We start from the raw sequence: 22,236 nt of genomic DNA on the forward strand, positions 1-22,236 counted from the left end.
AATTTTGAACATTTTTGTCTAATATAATGTTTCTAAAATTTGGGAAGCTTGTATGAGGTTTTTCCTCTTGGTGAAGCCAAAGTTAAATTGGAGAAAATTGTTGTGTGTGTTTGTTAGGCTTGGTATTTATTTCGCTCACATGGAAGTACTGACTTGAATGAAGGGAAAAACTATGTCAAACGTCAACTCGTCAAACTCTTGCCTTTGCTTCATGTTGTCGACAAATTCGACTTCGCCGTGCCATCTACTAGCCGCCTGGTTAGCTCAGATGGTAGAGCGGCTGCCCCGGAAAGGCGGTGGTCCCGGGTTCAAGTCCCGGACCAGGACGAATTTTTCTTCAACCATGAGGCTTTTCTTTCGAGGAACCCGTGTGGGTTTCCTTTGTAGCAGTTGCTACGAACGGGTGGATGTCTCATTTTCCCTTCATTCATTACTTCTCTCCACCTTGCGGGTTTCCGCAGAACTACTACGTCAAGTACTGACTTGTTCACCACTTAATAAAATTTTTGCTGGAAACAACTAGTTTTAGCGGGACTTCTCAGCTGAAGTTGTTGGGGTAAATGGTAGCCTGAAAAAGCCAAGACTGTCCAGATAGACCGTGCCAGCCATACTGCCGAGAAGGAACGACTTCTGCTGATGTTTCTGTACATGCCTGCCTCGAAGGTAACTTCAATATTACAGGTTGCAGAGCAGCAACTGTTTGGTTGGACTTGCACAGTGTGCCCCATGAGTTAATTCCTGAATTCCTAAAGTAGTAAATGTGTGCCTACTTCGAACAACCTGACTTTCACAGAGACCATCTATTGACTGCCATTTAATGCAGAATTGTGCTGTACAAGAACCCATTTTGCACTGCATGGTACCGTGTTATTCAGGGACTCCAAAATTGAGCACTGTGGAACTGAGTTGGTCTGCGATAGACTTTCTTGTGTACCCTGTCAACATCCAAATCAATGCTGGTGGTCAAGTGGCTATGGCATCTTGCTGCTGACCACAAAGTCATGGGATCAATGCCCGGTCATGGCAGCCACAGTTGTAAATACACAAGCTAAAATGCTTGCAACACTTCCAAATGCATGTAAACCCACATGCAAAAACACTTGTGTACTCAGGTTTAGCTGCACGTTAAAGAACACAAATTTCATATGTCATAGGAAATTACATATGTCAAATTTGATGGAGTGCTCTCCACTACAGCATTCCTGTAACTAGGGCCGTTCGTTTTCGAGTAAACTCTCAATGCCGATTTTTGCACTCTGAACAAACCTCATATAGATTCGGTTAAACCCAATGCCTCCCCACAGTTCTGCACTTTCGTAAAAGGCAAGAATAAATGCAGATGTTACAAAATCAATGAATGCTGCCCTTCTTGTGTGAGCAAGTAGTCAAGATATAATAACATTATTAATCATAAATAAAGATCACATATGCTTCCTTTTCATTTAACATTAAAGTAAAAACAGACATATATAGTGTATGCAGCATCTGCCGGTCCTCAGTGAACAAAACCATGTTGCCCTTTTAGCAGCCATGTTTACATGAATGCGACATCGCATTCCATTTCCTGCACATTGCATGTGTCTAAATGGCGGGAAGGTGCTAGGAAGTGAATGCCGCGCTGACGTTGCTCGGCATTGCAAATGGTAGCTGTGGCATTGAGAGGACGTTTTCTCGTATAAGGTACGGGCAAGGGCCCGACAGGTCTAGAATGGACCAAGAAATGTTCAGAGTGCAAATGATAATGCACGTCAACCAGGGCTTGCAAGATAAAGGAAAGCATCGCACTATTTGCAAAGCATGCCTGTGTGCGCTACTATTTGTGCTTTTTTATGTGTTAATGTGCAGAGAATAAAGTAAACAAAGGATTGCCATGTACATTTATATTTGTTTTGTTTTGTATTTTTTGTTCGAGTGGTGTCCTTGAAAAGTGTAAATAATGCGTGTTAATGAGGATTGCTACACATATGTTCGTCACATGATGTGAGAGAAGCTCTTCTTTTAATCAATATTCATCTGAGTTAATGTGCCTGCCATGCACCATGCACTCAGCCTGTGTTAATCTATTGCAAATGTTCCCAGGAAAATCCTGTACTTCAGGCTATCAGCCAATAAAAACTCCAATTTCTCCTCCATTTGCCTTCTTAAAGATGACACCTGGTTTTTACCCTCACAAATTTAAAAACATAGAACCTTATAACGAAGGATCCTACTCATAACCCACTGTACAGTTTTGGGACGTTAAATTCCGCAATTTTATTTTATTTAAATGTGTTTACTCACTCCACAACTGTGGGCTTATATTTGCTTCTGCACTGCTACTAACCACTTGCGTGTCCTGTCTTCTGCACTAATATCTGTGCTGCCCGTACTTTTATTTTTGGAAGTTAAATATTTTAATAGGCCTGTCTGTTTGCTTAGGCTAATTAATTATGAATTTAATAACAACTTCAACAGAAAATGGGATTTATTAAACCCTACGTTTTTGTTCAAACTTGGCTGGCTCCTTCCAAGTTATTGTACCTTGATTTTCGACCCACCTCCTGTACTGATGAGCTGAAATGAAACACATATGAATGAAACGAAGCACCAGCACTGTTTTGTCAACTTGCACAACTTCAGTTCCTGATGCAGATGCGCGACCAGTAGCCCAATATCCTTGAGGTATAGGTATTTATGTATAGCTATTTATGCAGATGCACAAGAACACTACTTGAAAAAAGAATGCATGTAAGAATGTGCAAAGGTGCCTGTTCAAGATTCTTCCAAACAATTCGCATTCCAATCCAGCACTGCATGCAGTGCAGATTTTTTAAAAATTTATATATACACAGGTAGTTTGCTCAATTGCAGTAGTTGTGGCTGCTATCTTGGTTTCAGCAGTGTATGCTCATGTAATCATAATCAGATATGTTTTTATGTTTTCATGTGTTTCTGCAGTGATGTTGGCATGCGATACATGATTGGTCCCGAATGGCAAGACCTTTTCGATGTAGTCATCGTACAGGCAAGGAAGCCTAAGTTCTTCACTGATCAGCACAGGTAGGTCCAGTTTGTGTTCCCCGTTTTTGTTTTTAGAAATGGGCTATGTTGCCCAACAAGAGCTTATTTTCCTCATATATTAAGTCCTGTGCATCAAAATTAAGATATTGCTGAACTAAGTTTGTGAAAGGACGCATATAATGACACATTCTCAAACTTCTGCTCGTGGTGTAACACCTAGCAGATGAGTATAATATGCACCAAAACCGTTTATATGATATTCACTAGGTGTTTAAGTCCTTCCGTTTTCTCATGCTTCTTCAATAACTCCTCTCTACTAAACGTACCCGAATATAAATACCTTAGACTCTTATTCACTCACAGTTTATCATGGAGCAAGCACATTGAAGTAATATGTACTAAATCATTAAAAAAACTTGACTATCTCCAACGTGCCCTTTAGTTGACTCTTCAAGAAACTAAACTGCTAACATAGAAATGCTGATCTGCCTAATTCTCGAATATTTACCTATAGTTTGGAATCGTTTTTATGAAAACAATATTAACAAGTTTGAGTCCGTATAAAAGAAAGCTGTTAGTTTTTTCTACATTCGCTGCAATAGGGGTTTTTCGCCGTCTTCTAACCTCACTAATCTCAACTTAACCGCTATAACAACACTTTGCCGCAACAAAAGCATAAAGTTCCTGCACACCTTAATTAACTCTTCGTGCTTTACCTGCTTACATAAATACTTTGTTTGTTGGACCTTCCCGCACCCATAGCTGTCACAACCTAAATCTTTTGCCACTGCAATCCAGAACTGACGTGTTCAAACATACCCTGCAGGGGCGCCTGCGTCAGCAGGCGTTTGGTGTGTTGCGACACCACGAGCCCAAGCACAAGAGGGTTGCACCCTCTCGCATGTAGCCGTGCACGGCTTAGCCGTGTCCAGGAAAAGGGGGATCCTGGGGGTTGAGCCGATGCCGGGTATTCGGACGATTAAGGCTCCCCCGCCAGAGGAAACACACCTCTTTGGCCTCTGCTTCACGTAGGTGGCACCCCCAGACTGACCCACCCGAGAGAACTCGGTAGTTGCCTTTTCCTGTCTCTCTCTCCCTCCAATCTTCGTCTTTCTCTCACTTTCCATGTTTCATGTTTTCTCCTGGCTTCCCTTTACTTTCCATTTTTCCAGGCAGCAAGGGTTAACCTTGTGTGAATAGCCAACCTAGGTTATTTCATATTTGGTCACATTGATAACGTACAGCTGGCATTTGCAGGACCTGTTTTTACAGTCCCTGTAGCGTCCCCTTGTACTGATCCACAGTGGGTGGCTGGCATTATTGCCGAAAACTACACATTCCTCTACGGCTAGTTCCTTCCCCCCCACTCCCTGATTGCCCTCGGAAAAGAGGGCGCACCGATGAAGTACTCCAGTTTTTTGGTCGGCAAAAAGAATCTTTCCCAAGTTTTCATGTTATTCATTCTGAAAAACCAGATAAACCAGTGCGAACAATTTTACCATTCCTTGTTTCTAAGTCTCCCACCGAAGTTTTTGGCACAGGTTATAAAGCATCCAAGATGGCAAGCGGTGATCTCCTCTTGGAGCTCTACAACCAGAAACAGTATGAAAAGATACCAAATCTAGTGTCATTTGGGGATGCCCAAGTAACAGTAACCCCGTATTGTACTATGAATACCTCCCGTGGTGTAGTCTCAGATAATCTCTTGGAGCTGATTGAAGCCGAACTCCTGGAGGGCTTCAGTGAGCAGAATGTCATCAACATTAAACAAATTAAGATGAGGCGTGAGAATAAGGAAATCCAGACCAAACACCGGATAATTACCTTGGCACAAGTGTTCTGCCCGAGTCTATCAAGGTCGGATATATCAAGCTTCGTGTTTGGCCGCACGTTCCAAATCCCCTGCGATGTTTCAAGTGCCAGCATTTCAGTGGCAGTTCACAGAGCTACCGAGGCCGCCACACCTGTGCGAAATTCAGTGCGCGTGAGCACACCTCTGAATCTTGTAAAGATTCTCTCTGCTGTGTAAACTATGATGGGGAGCAGGCTGAATACTTGCGGTCTGCATACTCGCAAGAGGCGATGGACACAACAATGAGCCAGACAGTGCCACCAGTGCCTAAGGAGCGGCAAGATTCTCGCGATCACTCCAAAAAAGACAAACCTCATGTCACGGGGCCTGGACAGGGCACGTGAGCTAATCTCAGTCTCTTAAACACGCAGCACCAAACACATTTATCATAATGTAAACACAAATACTACAATGAAATGTTAGAAGACTTCATAACCTCGACGACATAACAGAACTACTACACAAACACAATCCAAAATTGCTGTGTGTTCAAGAGACTCATCTGAAACCTACGTACACAAATTTTCTTCATAATTACAGCATCTCTCGAAAAGACCGGGACGAGGCTAATGCCTCCGGCGGTGTAGCCATAGTAGCCGCCAAGTCTGTAGCTTGCCGGCACGTCACCCTTGAGACACCCCTTGAGGCAGTGTCAATTCGAGCCATTCTTTTTAATAAATAGTTAACTGTATGTTCCATATATATGCCCTCAAACCATCATTTCAAAAAAACAGACTGCTATAACTGCAATGATCCGCTTCCCAAGCCTTACATACTCGCAGGAGATTTTAACGCTCATAACGTGATGTGGGGAGACCCACGATGCGACGCGAGAGGTTGACTCATTGAAACTTTCGTTTTAACCTCCGGTGCATGCCTCTTCAATAAGAAAGAACCAACATATTATAGACTGCATCATAAATCATACTCATCAGTAGACTGGAGATCGGCTCTGCTTTTATCTTCCCCGATTTAGAATGGGGTGTAATTGAAAATCCATTCGGACGGGGTCACTTCCTAGTAACGCTGAACTTGGTAAGCCCACATGACTTCCCTCCACACTTTCCTCGCTGGAAACTGGCCTCGGCTAACTGGGAACATTTTGGTATAAACTTTTTTAAAACAGGGTTGAAGTGCCTCAGACAGGCTGGCCAACGTTTCGATAGGTGGACCTATCTTCGTCAAAGGCGGCCTCGTCATCCTCGGCGTGTTAGTTTTAAAGGGTTAGTGCAGTGACGTCACGTGCGGGTGTTGTCGCTGGCGGCTGGTTTTAAAGAGAGAGATTACAAGAGGGAACAGGCGTTGTCGTCCGACGTCTGTGAGCCTCATTCTCAAGACGAAGGGACAAGAGCGTGAGAGTGGGCACGCGGGGAGGAAAGAAAAGAAATAGAAGCTGAAAAAAGGGGGAAAAAAAGGAAAAAAAAAAGCAGGCGGGAGCCATGGCCGTACCAAGACACAACAAAGGGGGGGGGGGTGAAAGAAAAAGAAAGAGAAAAATGAAATCTTTTAAGAAATACGGGGGCTTGGGAGCGTGTTGGGGATGTGAAAGGTTAGGAGGTATTCAGGGGAGTCGTTGGCGGCATGTTTTTGAGGCATTAGAACGGCCGGTCAAGCAATAGGTCGAGTAATTTTGAAATAGTTAAGGTGGCGGCGAGGAGTCTGCGGTGCAATGTGTGGGGTGACTGAAAGGCAGCGGCATGGTCTTTCAAGGGGCACTGCCCCACGCGCTTAACGTAGGTGTCGTTACGGCGGCATCCAGAAGGCGATACTCCGGGTTGAGGCGCTGAAAAAGGCATATTGACTTCGGAATGTGTTGTCGAGGGGGTTTCAAAAAAAAAAAGACTAAAAAAGGGGGCAGGAGGGAATCCACCTACTTATGACGGGATTTTGTCGATAATTTTAGTAAAGATCATGCTGTTTCATACTTTACCGCTTTTATCATTGACGCTGCTGAAAAGTTCATTCCTCAAACAAGAGGCACTTTATTCAAAAGACGGGTCCCCTGGTGGAATGACGATTTTAGTGAGGCACAGAAGAGACAAAACAAAACTTGGGGCAAACAACATGACTGACCTACAGTAAAAAATTTAATAGAATTTGAACAGGTTAAATCACAGGGAAGAAGGATGCGACGACAGGCAAGGAGGGCAAGCTGGCAGAGGTTTCTCTCAAGTGTAAATTCATATACTCAAGACGTTAAAGTATGGGACAGGCTGAAAAGGCTAAAGGGACAAAAATTCATCCGTTGCCCCTAGTGAACAACGAAGCGAACAGCTTGGAAGATCAAGGTGACACTCTTGGCGAACGCTTTCAGGGCGTCCCCAGTTCTAACCATTATTCCGAGTCATTCCTAAAGAACAAACCAGTATCGGAACGCAAGGCTATTGACCACGAATGCAGACAGATTTAAGCCTATAACCTGCCTTTTAACATTGCCAAATTAAGAGCCTCCTTGACTGCATGTCAGAGCTCTGCACCTGGACCTGACAGAATCATGTATGACATGATTTAACACGTCCCCAGTTATACTCAAATAACTCTACCCACACTTCTTAACACTATATGGGCTGCGGGGTACCTCCCTACCATATGCAAAGAAGCCCTTGTCGTTCCAATTTTGAAACAAGGACCCCACATTAGTAACAAGTTACCGCCCAATCGCCCTAACAAGTTGTATATGCAAACTTTTTGAAAAATAAGCTTTTGAAATTTTTGAAAAATAAAAGTTTGAATAAACCATCAACTTTTACACTTCCTTGAATCAAACAAAATTCTTGGTCCATAACAGTGTGTGTTTAGAGTAGGACAGTCTACAACCGACCATCCTGTGTGCATTGAAGCAAACATTCGCGACGCCTTCATGCATAAACAATCCTTCTTATCCATGTTTCTTGATATGGAAAAGGCGTACGATACAACTTGGCGTTACAGAATCCTGCGCAACCTGTCGACGCTGGCCATCCGCGGCACTATGTTAAACATTATAGAAAGCTGCCTACACAACCATACATTCTGGGTGAAAATATGTAATACACTCTCGCATGCATTCATACAGGAAAATGGGGTCAACCCAGGCGTTATGAGTTGCCCGATCTTTGTTGTTAAGATGAACATGCTTCATACATCATTACCACCATCTATTTTTTATTCCGTCTACATAGACGACATACAAGTAGGTTTCAAATCCTGCAACCTAATGGTCTGTGAGAGACAAGTATAGCAGTGCTTGAACAAAGTTTCTAAGTGGGCAGACGAAAACTGGTTCAAAGTGAACCCCAGCAAAAGTTCTTGCATTCTTTTCACCAGAAAGAAAGGGCTTGCTGCAGATCCCACTGTCAAAATATATGGGCAACAAATACCTGTGAACAAAGAGCACAAATTCCTAGGTGTTATACTTGACTCCAGGCTTACTTTCATTCCACACATAAAATATCTTAAAGCAAAATGTCTAAAAACAATGGACTTACTTAAAATCCTATCCCACACAACATGGAGCAGCGACAAAAAGTGTTTATTGAATCTTTACAGGAGCTTAATTAGATCATGATTGGACTATGGTGCCCTGGTATATCACTCTGCCACCCTGAGCGCGCTAAAGATGCTAGATCCCATCCACCATCTGGGTATCCATATTGACACGTGTACTTTTCTTTATCGGGCGACCACGTTTCGCCGCCTAACAAATGTTATTGCACAGCGCGGGACGCGCCCGCATGTATCCGAAGTTTCTGGAAAGTTATCGATGCTTCTTTCCGCTGTCTGTTGTCGCCGAACCTTGTGTTATCTGATTTCATCGCCTGACGCGAATGGTGTAGAACTTTGTGGAAGGCATGCGGGTTCCAGCGATTAGTCTGGAACATTCGACGACTACTGTATAAAAGCCGACGCGCTTGACCTGCCGATCAGATTTTCGCCGATCGCCGACTGTGTTTGCCGCTGTCGCCATTCTTTGAGTGTAGCCTGTTTTTGAGGGCACAAGTTCGCCCAATATAATGCTAGTTTCGTCTTTCGCAGTTGGGCTGCTTTCTTCACCGTCACTACCACGTGACAATACGGTCACTGGCTCACTTAGGACAAGCCCTTTCGAAAGCCTATACGTAGAGTCAGATGAATGGTCACTCCATTTTCAGAGAACATACATCAGCTTAACCTATTTTCTCAAAGTGCACTCTAATCAGGAACATCCATGTTCCACAACTGTTAACGACTTGACGTGTGCAACACTTTTTTCTAATAGACCCTCTATGAGACTACCTTTCTCATTGCGTGTGAGAGAACTTAGCGAAGAAATGGATGGCCCAATTCTCAAGCATTGCCTAATGCCTCCAGATAAGCTATTACTGCCCTGGCAGTGGCAGGTGATAGAATGTGATGTATCCTTTGTAGAAGTCACAAAGCATGCTTCCGAGCTTGAAATCGCTATGCATTTCCGTGAACTTCAATCGAAGTACTCCTGCTCCGAATTCTACACAGATGCATCAAAACCGCATGCTGGCATATCTTACGCTTCCATTGGTCCCTCTTTTTCTAAAACTGACGTATTGAACCCCCTAACAAGTATTTTCACTGCAGAAGCCTGTGCAGTACTGTCTGCGGTAAAACATATGAAGAAATTAAAACTTCACAGAGCAGTCATATTCACAGACTCGTTAAGTCTTGTAAAAGCGTTAATGTCTTTACAAAAGCATACAAATTCTGTTTTTATTGAACTTTACTCACTCTTATGCAACATTTATTTATCACAGAGACATGTAGTAATATGCTGGGTTCCTGGCCATAGAGGAATCGAGGGTAATGTGCTTGCTGATCAAATCGCCAAATCAATAGCATCGCAGGGTATTCATCCTGCTGCTGTCCCTGCCACAGACATGAAGCCTTTCCTACGAAACAAACTGCAAAGCCACTGGCAATGCTGATGGGATGCTGACACGAGCATTAAGCTTCACATTATTAAGCCAAAGTTAGGTTTCTGGCTCCCAACTGCGAAAACACGAAGAACAGATGTCCTATTCACTAGACTGAGTATAGGACACACATTTGGCACTCATAACTTTCGCTTGACTGGTAACGAGCATCCAACCTGTGGTAGATGTGGTGACAGGCTGACCATCCTTCATGTCTTCCTGGAGTGTTGGGAAGCCAAAAGAGATAGAAAGAAACATTTTCCTCTTGCATACCGCTATTGTGTCCCTCTTCATCCGGCTGTTTCTTGGTGAAGAACCACTGTTTAATACCAAAGCAGTCCTCGCTTTCTTGAATGGTGTGCTACATGTCATAAGCCTATTAAATTCGTAGCGCATCCCAGGCACGTACCCAGGGGGGGGGCCCCGGGGGGGCCCGGGCCCCCCCCCCCGAAATCAAGTGGCATACACCCCCCCCCTCCCCCCCCGCACACACACACACTCACGCCACCACTCCTCACACATTCCTAAAGCGCCACCAGATCAATGTTGAGACTTGGCAGCTATTAATCGGTCAGCATTATGCTGCCTTTTTCACTCCTTTTAAATGGCGGTAGTTATCGGCATCTCTTGTAATGTGAAGGACAGTTTTCTCATAGATTCCGCACCCGTGCGATTAACTCGACATGCGTTCAGTTGTCACCATCTATTCAACCGTCACGCGCATAGCTGTTGCTTTTGTTAGTTCAACCTTCGTTGTTTAGGCTGATACTGGGACCAGGAAAGGGATGCGGCTGTTACTGAGCTGGTCTGTACTCTCGTGGAACGAGTTGCGGCCGGAGAAAACGCCAATTGCGTTTAACTTTTCCCTTTGCTTCATTATTTCCTTGAGTTACGGCTCGCCGCGAGGCTGTCAGACGCCCGCAACCATATACACGTGATGTGGGTTAGATAAGGTGGCAAATAGAATAATGTGAAAGTGCGTCCATCATGATACCCTGCAGTAACCCTTAAAACCATAAGCAAGATGACTGTCGCCCGTCACCTCGTCTGTTTTTCCCTAATTGTATAATACTTTTCGTGCAAAATTGGCAACTGGAAACAAAAATCGCAAGGAGTTGAGAAATGAAGCGATCTACTAAGGGAGAGAGCCAAGGCAACAACCAAACTGCAAGGAAAAGCGAATAATAAAAAAAGTTAAGCGTTGTTTATGAGACTATTTATGGATGAACATCTTTTTATTTAAAAAGGAAGTAGAGAAAACGCTGCCGGAAGTGGAGAACAATTACTTGCTTTGATTGACGCTTCTACAGTTATTGGTCGAACCGCCTCACGTAGCCACTTCTCTGCTGTGCTTATGTGGGTGTTTTTGTAACCTTTCGCGGTGAGCGCAGTACATCTAGAATCGCAGAGTCCTGCGCTTTACGCGGTTGTGTGGGACTGGCGGCCGCACAGCGTTACGCAATTCGCGGAGCTGTCAAAACTGATCAACAAGGCGAAAATAACTGATATTCGAAACTATAACATGAGAAAGACTGAAGAAGCCGCAAAAAATGAACGCAGCCTGAAATCAGTAAAAAAGAAACCTTGCTTGGGACAAACCATGATGTATACGCTAAAGGATAATATCATCAGCAATCTCGAAGATATAGTAAAGGCAGCGGAAAAATTCTAAGCTGACCTGTATACAGTACTAAGAGGAGTCACGATACCGCACTAGGAAACAGTAATGAACAGGATACAGAAACTCTCCTATAACTAGCGATGAAGTCAGAAGGGCGCTGCAAGAAATGAAACGATGAAGAGCGGGAGGAGAAGGTGGAATAACAGTCGATTTAATCAAAGATAGAGGAGACACAATGCTTGGAAAACTGGCGGCTCTTTATACGAAGTGTCTATCGACTGCAAAGGTCCCAGAAAACTGGAAGAATGCAGACATTATACTAATCCAAAAAGGAGACGTTAAAGAATTGAAAAATTATAGGACCATTAGCTTGCTCCAAGTATTATGTAAAATATTTACCAAAATAAACTCCAATAGAATAAGGGCTGGATTTGTCAACCAAGGGAACAGGCTGGCTTCAGGAAGAGATACATTACAATGGATCACATCCATATAATCACTCAGGTTATCGCGAAATCCGCAGAGTACAATAAGCCTCTCTACGTGGCTTACATAGATTACAAAAAGGCATTTGATTCAGTAGAGATACCAGCAGTCATAGAGGCACTACGTAATCAAGGAGTACAGAACGCTTACGTAAAAAGCTTGGAAAATATTGCTACATGCGTGTGGTATTTGTTTGTTTTAACGAGGCGCGTGGGCGCCATCACTCCAGAAAAGAGGAGGAAGAACGAACTGGGCTCGCGCTGTGAATCTAACCGGTCAGCGCGCTGCAACCGTTGTTGTAAATATAAACTGTAAGTAGTTTCTCGTCTTACTGACTTTTCCTTCGCGTAAGAATATCTACAGAGGTTTTACAGCTACCTTAATTCTACATAAGAAAAACAGGGAGATACCTATAGAGAAAGGGGTCATACAGGGAGACACAATTTCTCCAAAGCTGTTCACTGCGCGCTTAGAAGAATTCAAGCTATTAAATTGGAAAGGCTTAGGAGTAAAGATCGACGGCAAATATCTCAGCAACTTTCGGTTTGCCGATGACATTGTTCTATTCAGCAACAGTGCAGACGAGTTACAACAAATGATTGGAGACCTTAACTGAGAGAGTGTCAGAGTGGGGTTGAATATTAATATGCAGAAGGTGAAGATAATGATAAATAGTCGGGTAAAGGAACAACACATCAGGATCGCCAATCGGCCACTAGAGACTGTGAAGGAGTTCGTTTGCCTAGGTCAATTAATCACAGGGAACCCTGATCATGAGAAGGAAATTCACAGAAGAATAAAAATAGGTTGGATCGCATACGGCAGACATTGCCAGCTCCTGACTGGAAGCTTACCATTATTATTGAAAAGTAAGGTGTGCAATCAGTGCATTTTGCCAGTGCTGACATATGGGGCAGAGACTTGAGATCAAGTTAAGAACCGTGCAAAGAGCGATCGAACGAAGATTGCTAAGCATAACGTTAAGAGAGAGAAAGAGAGCGGTTTGGATCAGAGAGCGAACACGTACAGACAATATTCTAATTGACATCAAGAGGAAAAAATATAGCTGGGCAGGTCATGTAATGCGTCGGTTAGATAACCGTTGGACCATTAGGGTTACAGAATGGGTACCAAGAGAAGGGAAGCGCTATAGAAGACGGCAGAAAACTATAGATGGTGCAATGAAATTAGGAAATTCGCGGGTGCTAGTTGGAATCGGTTGGCGGCAGGACAGTGGTAATTGGAGATGGCAGGGAGAGGCCTTCGTCCCGCAGTGGACATAAAACAAAATGATGATGATGATGATGATGATGATGATGATGATGATGATGATGATGATGATGATGATGGAGGTGGTGGGCCCCCTCCGAAAAAAAATCCTGGGTACGTGCCTGGCGCATCCTCATTCCAGAGGATGCTGCTATGCTAGTTGTTTTGTATAGCACATGCCTCTAGGCCCTTGTGTTTCAAGGGCTCTGGTGAGGCAGTAGTTCTCTAGCCAATTTTAGCATCTCACATATTTTGTATAATTGATCATTCATTCGCAATGCATCTTAGTGCTCATAGTACACGTCATTAGTCATTGCCATAATCTTATTACACATAGATGTTATGCAATATACAGCAACTATTTTGGGCCCTTTTACAGCCATGTCACATCAGTGTCAGAGGTCCTTGATGGAGGCTATTTCTCAGGTGCTTTTTCAGTTCCTGAGTGCAACTAGGTATGAACAACATTTTGAGCGTCACCCAGTGAGACTTCCGGCACTGATATACTAGTACTACTATAATTTAGGTCAAATATTAAGGCTTGCATACAATACCTTATTTATTGAAGGTTCGTTTAGCACATGTTCACTATTCTGTCCTTGAACAACGTTGAAGCTGGTACAGAGATCATATCTATTAATATCAACATGTGACTTGCGCAGTGTGCTAGTCACCACTGGGGCTATTGGTGAGAGTACAAGTACTCAGTTATTAGCAACTCATATCTTTGGCTACATCATCAGTGTGTCAGCAGCTTACTACCATTATAGTGGCCACAAAAATCATGTTTTATGTTCTTCACAATGTCGACACAGCAAGAAGACAGATGTCCACTTTTTGCAGCATACATTCTTTCCTCACCGGTAGTGCCAGCAGTTATCAGTAGGTGACATGGACGTTACTGATTGCTGTGTACCCTCATGTTCTTAACAGATCTGAGTTGTATGATCTAGTAATGCTTAGTTATGCTTAGGGTTCTAACTAGAGGATTGTGATGTAAAAAAGGGGTAAGGCGTGCGGACACAGACACAAAAGAAGAGAAGTGGACAACACAAACACCGACTATCAACTGATAGAGTTGATAGTTGGCGTTCGTGTTGTCCACTACTCTTCTCTTGTGTCCGTGTCCGCACGCCTTACCCCTTTTTCGCATTATGAATCCTTACCAACTAGTTCAGCTTTCTGTCATTCTAAGGATTGTGGTATTTACACATGTACTTGCTTATCCTTTTTCCAGGACTACATTTCACCCCTAACAACTTAAAGCTATCACTCAGCGCAAGATGTGCCTCTATGATTTGGAACTTGCTCGAATGTTATAGTTGATTCTCTCTGTTGTGCATGTTCTCGTCTAACTTTGTATAATCAGTTTGTATCTACAACACGAATGGTATGGTACTTTCTGGAAGGCACGCGGGCACCAGTGATTACACTGAAACGTTAGACGTGCCATGCATAAAAGCCGATGCTTGAATCGCATACGTGATTTTCGCCAATCACCGACTGTGCTCACCGCTATCGTTGTGCTCAACTATTACTTATTTTTCTGGGCGCAGGTTCACCCACTGAAAAGTTAGTTTCTAGATTCACAGTTTTGCTACTGTGTTATTCATCGTCACTACAACGTGACAATGTAGCAGCCTTCAGCTCCTGGCCGTTTGATGTCAGTGTTGAATGGCGGTGCAGCATGAAAGCTTCGGGAGTTTTATCCAAAAAAAAAAAAACATTTAGAATGCTCTTTAGCTGTTTAAAGAGGAATATTATTGAGACAGTGTCTAATGTTATAAACAATAAATGTAGCCCTTCTAATCATCTGCTGCCTCCTTACTGCCAGCTGCATGATGGAGACGCAACTGACCCATGTACCTCTAAAACAAATCATTCATCAGTTCCGCACAAGAAAGAAATTGCTACAAAAGCACAATTTATCCCCAGCAGTTTCTAAAAGTATCATGCTTTGAGATACTTCTAAAAGTATCATGCTTTGAAGTATCATGCAGCAAGGGCACAGACTTAGGTACAAATTTAACTCTAGCACACTGACTGTTGTAAGGTTTCTTCCACGTCCTTGTATGGATGTGTCGAGGCTGAGAGTTTTCTTTTTTTTTTTTTTTACTCCCCCAACAATTTCTTGAGCACACTTGTGTCGAAAGTTTACTTCATTGCAGCTTTCTGGCAATGAAATCAGTTGGAAGTTGGTGCCTGTTCTGTCCTTTTTGACTGTCTCCTATATGGCTCAATTCCTAAGATTGCATTTCGTTCCATTTGACTAAAGAAGCAGACTCTATTGAGTGTGCCGTGTTTGTAATTGAAACACTTTTTATTCAATGTTGCCTTGGAAAAAACATTCACTAGTATCTTTTATGTAAAGAATGTGTGCATGCATTTATTTTAGAGCAATGCTGATGCACATGTGCCCTCATTTCTGCGCCCTAATGTGAGTTAGTGCTACTTTCCTTTTCAAGAAGGTGTCGGTGAGCAAAATGATTTTTTTTTTCTTAGGTTCTTGTCGTCGATTCCTGATGGAAAACTAAAGTTATGTCTTTGTGCGGGAGATATCAGACAGGGTGTCTAGAAGAATTCGAGTTAGCAAGCAGACAGGCTTCTCAAAATAAGCCCAAATATGTCCTTGGCTTACCAAAAAATGGCCAGAAAACAAGCAGAATATTTCACACAAAGAATTTAAAATTCAGCTATTTTGAATTAAAAATGAATGTTCTACATTGTATTCTTCGTGAATGTTCAACGGTATGGCTTGATCTGCTATAAACATTGGGTTATAATCATTGCACATAGGTTGTTGTCATTAATTATACAGCTAGTTTCACTACCGTGACCTAGAATACAGTGAAGTAATGGTAGTAATAGTTTTTGGTTTGCCCACAAACTGTACACATCCAAAGGAATGCTAAAGTGCATAGCCCATCCAAAAACCAGAAAAACTCATTAGTGCTAAAATGTATGCAATGATGGCATTTCTTAATTTTATTAAGCTTGCGTGTTAACAATTCCAAAAAGCTGTGACAAGCTATTGGATAACTTCACAAGTAACTACGCGAGAGCAATGAGACCAAGCTTTTGTATTAATGAGCAGCACTGGTCACCTTTATCTGCCACAACTGAAGCAAATAAAGGCAACCTTGTCAGCTCTGATGCTAGTTTTCACTTTTAAGATGCACACACATGCACTCACTTGCAAAAACCTCTTCTTGCAGACCGTTTCGTGTCTATGACCCGGAAACGAAGAGTCAGCTCTGGGAGCGTGTCACTAAACTGGAGAAGAACAAGGTCTACATTGAGGTTTGTGGTGTTGTTATTGTTGCCTCTGATAAACACTGTTATTATGCGAAGCATATTACGAGGGCTCAACCCAGCTCCTCAGGCGCGGCGGTGACCATGAAATCACGTGACACCGTGACGTCACGACAGAGGAGAAGTGGCTTTGGCTCAACTCTTGCAAGACGGGCTGGGTGGGAATCGAACCAGGGTCTCCGGAGTGTGGGACGGAGACGCTACCACTGAGCCACGAGTACAACGCTTCAAAGCGGTACAAAAGCGCCTCTAGTGAATGCGGTGTTGCCTTAGAAACGCGCTGTTTCTAAGGCGTGCGTCTCTTGCTCAGGCGCACATTTCGTTGCCGCGCCGAACGCTGCTTTGCTCGACGCTCACCGCGTCCAATGCGGGGCGCGTAGTCGCTGCCCTGTAGCCCATTGTCTTACACCCCTTGGCGGGTCGACGGGAACGCTGTCGCGTTCCACTCTTGAAGGCGAAGAAGTAATGCATGAGTTGTTTCTTCGTCTAGCCGAACCAAATATAGCCAAGCAACAGCATTTCACCAGGCTAAACAGTGGTTCAACAACTAAAATAAAGGCTAGTATGCTTCGCATCCTGGGCTTAACCTTACCTAAGCCACAGCCATTTTTTTTCTTGTTGGTAACATCATCACGAAAGTGTTAAAATGTAGTGCAAGTAGCATGCAGAGACAGAAGAGCAATGGACACACACACACAAAGGGAACTTGCAGCTACTGTTTATTCCCAGTAAAGAGTGACACTTCTTGTCATTCACCCAAAAGGATAACACGTAAATATTAATCGTAATGTTTATTTGTTACCTTTTGGCTAGACATATGTTCTGTGATGTAACATGTGGGATATATAAGTGTCGCTGTTTCCTAGGAATAACATGTTGTTGGAAGTTAGCTTTGTGTGCGTGTGTCCTTACCCGCCACGGGGGCCCAGTGGCTCTGGCGGTGCGCTGCCGAGGTCATGTGTGCTCACACAACCAAGGGATCATTGCCATGACCTCGTCAAACAAACACGTCATTCATAAGCCCATGAAACATCCGCAACATAGTGAAATGGCCATTCCATCACTTTACGCATTGTTTCAGGGGCACAGGGCACATAAAGTGCTTCATGTGTCCTGTGCCCCTTCTTGCGTCTTGTGCATCTACAGTATCTGAGGCCAGCTGAGGCAAGCAATGGACGTGTCACCATGTGACCACTGTATTTTTGTTTTACTTTTTGCCAGTGTCCGTTTTCTCATGATTGTCACTGTTATCAAGTTATCGCTTGGCACAAGACGCACCCACAGTATCCTAAATTTCTTGAACATTGTTGCTAATTCTATAGCAAAGGAATTGCTAGCACATTGTGCACAGCTTGCAAGTAGTGTTGTACATTCTCAAATGTACGTGAGTACCAGTAATTACTCTGGAATGTACAGTAAGGCACATATAAATGGCAAACGCATTTAACTCATCACATCAAATTCGACGACAGATGACTTTGTTTGCTGCTGGTATTTCAGAAATTTTGTGTATTGTTTGACTTTCTGGGCACAAGTTCGCCTTATGAATAGCCAGATTTCTAAGTCATACTATGGGTAGTTTTTGGCTCTTCATCATTACTATAACAATAAAATATGAAGTATATATAGTCGATCACAACACATATCGATACATGGATGCAACATTAAAGTAAAACATCTCAAGAGGTGTCATACAATTGGGATTAACTGTTTCACATTCAGCTAAATTTAATTAATGAATATGGTACTGCATATTTACATGCTAGCAGTGTACATGGAATAATGGCAATAGGAAGCTTTGTAGTATAGGAAGTGCAAGCTGAAACTTTCGTACTGATAAAGTGTGTGTATGATAAAACAGGAGCAAGTGCAACAGCAGAATAACTGTTGCACAATTTTTTTTTTCTTTGTACAAATGCCATTATGAATTGCCTATTTCCAGGATGCGTAATAAAGCAACAATGAAAAAAAAGCTTTCTTATAGCTCTCTAGCTTGCAAAAGTTTTGCGTTCAGGTCTACGTGTTAGCTAAAACAAATGAGCGACTCAAATAAAGAAAATAAAGTGTAAGAAGGTGATGCGCAGCATGCGAGGAGTGGACAGTAACAGTAGTATATTTATGTAACTTGGGGGGAAGTCCGAGCCTCGGCTAGCTAGTTAAATTAAAATTAAATCAAACGGTGGGGTTTATTGTCCCAAAGCTGTGCAGTCGGCTACAGACCGTTTTCACCTGCTAGTTCACTCACTCTGAACAAACGGCGCTTGCACCATGCCTAGTCATTTGTTGCCTAAAGACCCGCCATGTCGCCTTCGCAGTGGCTCAGCTCCCAGTTGCAGCAGGCACTTTTTGAGAGATTGAACACAAAAATGTTTCTCATACTTAGATTCATGTGTACGTTAAAGAACATCAAATGGTTGAAATGAGTCCAGAGCCCTGGTACTACCGTGTCCTTAAGCTGCTAAACGCTTTCTACACCCATGGGAGCCACTGTACACCTGTGGGAATGCGATGAAAAGTGTGTATAAAGGACGCCATAATGGGGTTTGGGCTACAGATTAATTTTGACCTCCTGAGGTTTTTAACCTGCACCTAAATACTATCGATATTTTTTAAAAATTTTACTCCAGTTGAATTGTGGCCACGGTGGCCGTGAATCAAACCTGTGACCTTGTGCTTAGCAGCGAGAGTTGACAGGTAGTTTCATTCAGTCATGGGCTTTCTTTTGTCACTTTCTTGGCCACGATGTTGCTGCTGCTGTTCGGCATGCCGGCTGAATGGGCAAGAGCTTCCACAAACTTTGGAAGCGTCAACTGAATTGAGGAAATTCTGCTAAACACTGCCCTCTGCGATGCATTTCATTGCTGCACATCACGTTCCCCACCCAGGGCACAGTCACACAGCTCCAGGCCATGACTGGCTGGTGCGGCAACAGCGTCCTGTACTTCGGAGATCAGATCTACAGTGACCTCGCTGACCTGACGCTCAACTATGGCTGGAGAACGGGTGCCATCATATGGGAGCTGGCGGTAAGTGCTCATTACATTAGAGCAATGCCATTACATTACATTACATTACATTACATCACTTTACAGCAATGCCACATTATTGCTGCTGCGATTGATGACAACTTTTCGATTTGGCAAAACACAGTGAAGATCGCACGCCACACTTGCCACTATGGTTGAGCGATTCTGAAATTGTACGGCTATGCATGAGGTTGTAGATTTGATTCCCGACTCCAGTGGCTGCATTCTAATAGGCACAGAATGTACAGACACCCACATACTTAGTGAATTTATATGCATGCCAAAGAACCCAGGCGGTGAAAATTATTCCAGTATACTCTACAGTAATAGTCAAAGACAGTGACAACCTTATTATACTATAAAGGCACAGCAGTGTATAAGGTGTCGGTGTTACGAGAGAGATTACCAAAGCAAAACTGTGGGGTGAACCTCCTATTGCATGTGCTATAGTTTATTACATCATAAGCAGGTGAGTACATTACAAGCGGAGCTGGGCAGTATCCAAGATGCATGTATCTTAGATACTCCCTTGAGATATTTTGTGGGTATCTTGTATCTGTATCATCATACATTTGGCAAGGTGTGTATCATATCTGTATTTCTGATACATCATACGAAGTATCGTATATCCTAAAGTACAAGCTACACTCGGTAACAAAATCCATGACGTCTCTCAGAGTCACTGAGGCAAGCAATTGACGGCAGGTAAAGTTAGAATCTAAGAGACAGCAGTTTGATGCTAAGTAATCTTTTAAATAACCATGCACAATTGACAAAATTTTATGCTGTGTAGCACTAGTAGTGACAATTTATAAAACACTACCATACAACTTTTTAATCTAAGTCGCTAGGTGGAATGTTGCAACTACAGAGTGGAAGTCAAGCCAGTTCTCATGGCATACTTTTTTGCTAGAAACAATGTGCAGAACGATTTTCGAGAAATATGCTCTGAACACATGTTGTAAAATCTACTGCCATATCTGCTAACAGTCCTACAAACATTTTGCACAGTGCATAAACATATAATTTGGAACAACAATGTATGTTGCTTCAGGTTTCGAGTGCTTTGATTACGCGCGCTGACCCAATCACTGTTGTTTACCTGCACAAATGTTTTGCAATTAAATTTGAAGCTGCAAAAGTGGCTGCTAAACAAACAAGAAACATATCTGCCTTCGTGCCAGCAGGCTGTTTGAAGTCAGTTGACCTAAAGGACACTGTCTACCAGAATATTCCGCTGCAGCTACACAAAATTTGGTTAGCAATTGACCCTGAGGAATGATTTGGATAACATGAGACAGAACAACATGGCTGCTGTCACAATCGGCGAGCAGTGTGAGAAGGTGTATACAGAGGAGTTTGGAGCCTGCTTTCGTTCTGTACTCTATCATGCAAGCCATATTTTTACTAATTAAAACACAAGTTCATTTACCTTTCACCTCCAAGTTTTAGAACACGATGCCTTTGACAGGGTAACTACATCCTTAGTTGTTTCTACATGAGTACTTTGACGTGACAACAAAAATTGCTGAATAGTTTCTGCTCTATTTCCGGATGTTGTGGACACTTGTCAATTGGCAAATTTGTTCCCATAGCATTGCGTTCAAAAATCAGGTACCCTTATATGAGTTTGAAAAGAGTGTTCAGTGCTCTGAAGTATCGTGACATCTTTATTTTTTCTACCTTGCTTTTCGAATACAGTGCATAGCTTTCTTCTACATGATCCCTATTCACTATGTGGTTCCCCCACCTCAGTTTAACACCAATACCTCTGCTGCTGTAGGCATGCCCGCGAGTGCACTATCTACTGATTCGTTCCATGACACATTTGTATATTTTCTTCACTGCGAGTCAACATTTCTCAAAAGTTGCCAATATTTTCCCATGTTTTTGCAATGCCGTATCATGGGAAGGTGAAAGACGAGTTTGTTGTCAAATGCAGGCAACCACCGAAATCTCCTGCACCATTCTCAGGCTAGCATGCTCTCTTAACTGGAACATTGTCTGCTGTTAGATGATCTACTGTGCGTGTGTGTATGTGCTTTATGATTAGACGAATATAAAGTCAAATCTAGATGCACATTTTGCAAAACCAGCAGTGTGTACTGCTACACAGCGAGCTTTAACTGCAGTAAAATTATGGGTTACGTAAAAATCTAGATTCAGACAGTCTCATTGCAAAATTTTACTTTTGAAAATCGAGTAGATGCATCATGAAAGGCTTGCGAACATAGGTATTTCTGATACTGAAACTAGAAAAAAAAATGCTTACATTACCACTTGCCGGAAGTTACGCGTGATTGGGATAGCACAACTTTGCACCACAATCTCCAACATTAGGCACCACCTGCGGCTACCCGCAGCAAGCTGAGAAATTTTGGAGGGGGCTTGCTGGGACTTGCATCATAGCCACTAAGCAGCAGGTACACACGTCGTCTGATTAGGAGCTATTCAATGCCTGTCAATAAGAAAATTTCATGATTTTGAGTCATGCAGCTGTTTCAAGATTGCTTGAGATATTTGCTACCACTTTATTACCAATTTAGCCAAAGTGAGACTTCGTTGCACTTGGCCTTTAACATTAAGTTTAAATTATGCACACTTTGAACATTGATACAAACTCACAATGACAGTTTCACGATGATAACAATGGTGATATGGCCATCTTATTTGAAACAGGGTGGTGGTATATGTCACCAAGTTCGACCTTCATATATTCCAGTGTTTCTTGTCTCTAAGTACCTTGATACACTAAGCTACATTCAC

The 22,236-nt window shown here is 42.8% G+C and overlaps 1 protein-coding gene across 1 annotated transcript in view; it reads left to right on the forward strand.

Annotated features, from left to right (window-relative positions):
* The window catches only part of Nt5c (5' nucleotidase C), a 50,788-nt gene that overhangs the window by 14,050 nt on the left and 14,502 nt on the right, over positions 1-22,236 (forward strand). Inside the window, exons 9-11 of the mRNA XM_065425287.1 lie at positions 2,938-3,039; positions 16,348-16,432; positions 19,330-19,470. Of these exons, the coding sequence (XP_065281359.1) occupies positions 2,938-3,039; positions 16,348-16,432; positions 19,330-19,470 (328 nt within the window). The remainder of the gene's footprint in view (positions 1-2,937; positions 3,040-16,347; positions 16,433-19,329; positions 19,471-22,236) is intronic.

Source organism: Dermacentor albipictus, chromosome 1, assembly GCF_038994185.2.
Source record: "Dermacentor albipictus isolate Rhodes 1998 colony chromosome 1, USDA_Dalb.pri_finalv2, whole genome shotgun sequence".
NCBI lineage: Eukaryota > Metazoa > Arthropoda > Arachnida > Ixodida > Ixodidae > Dermacentor > Dermacentor albipictus.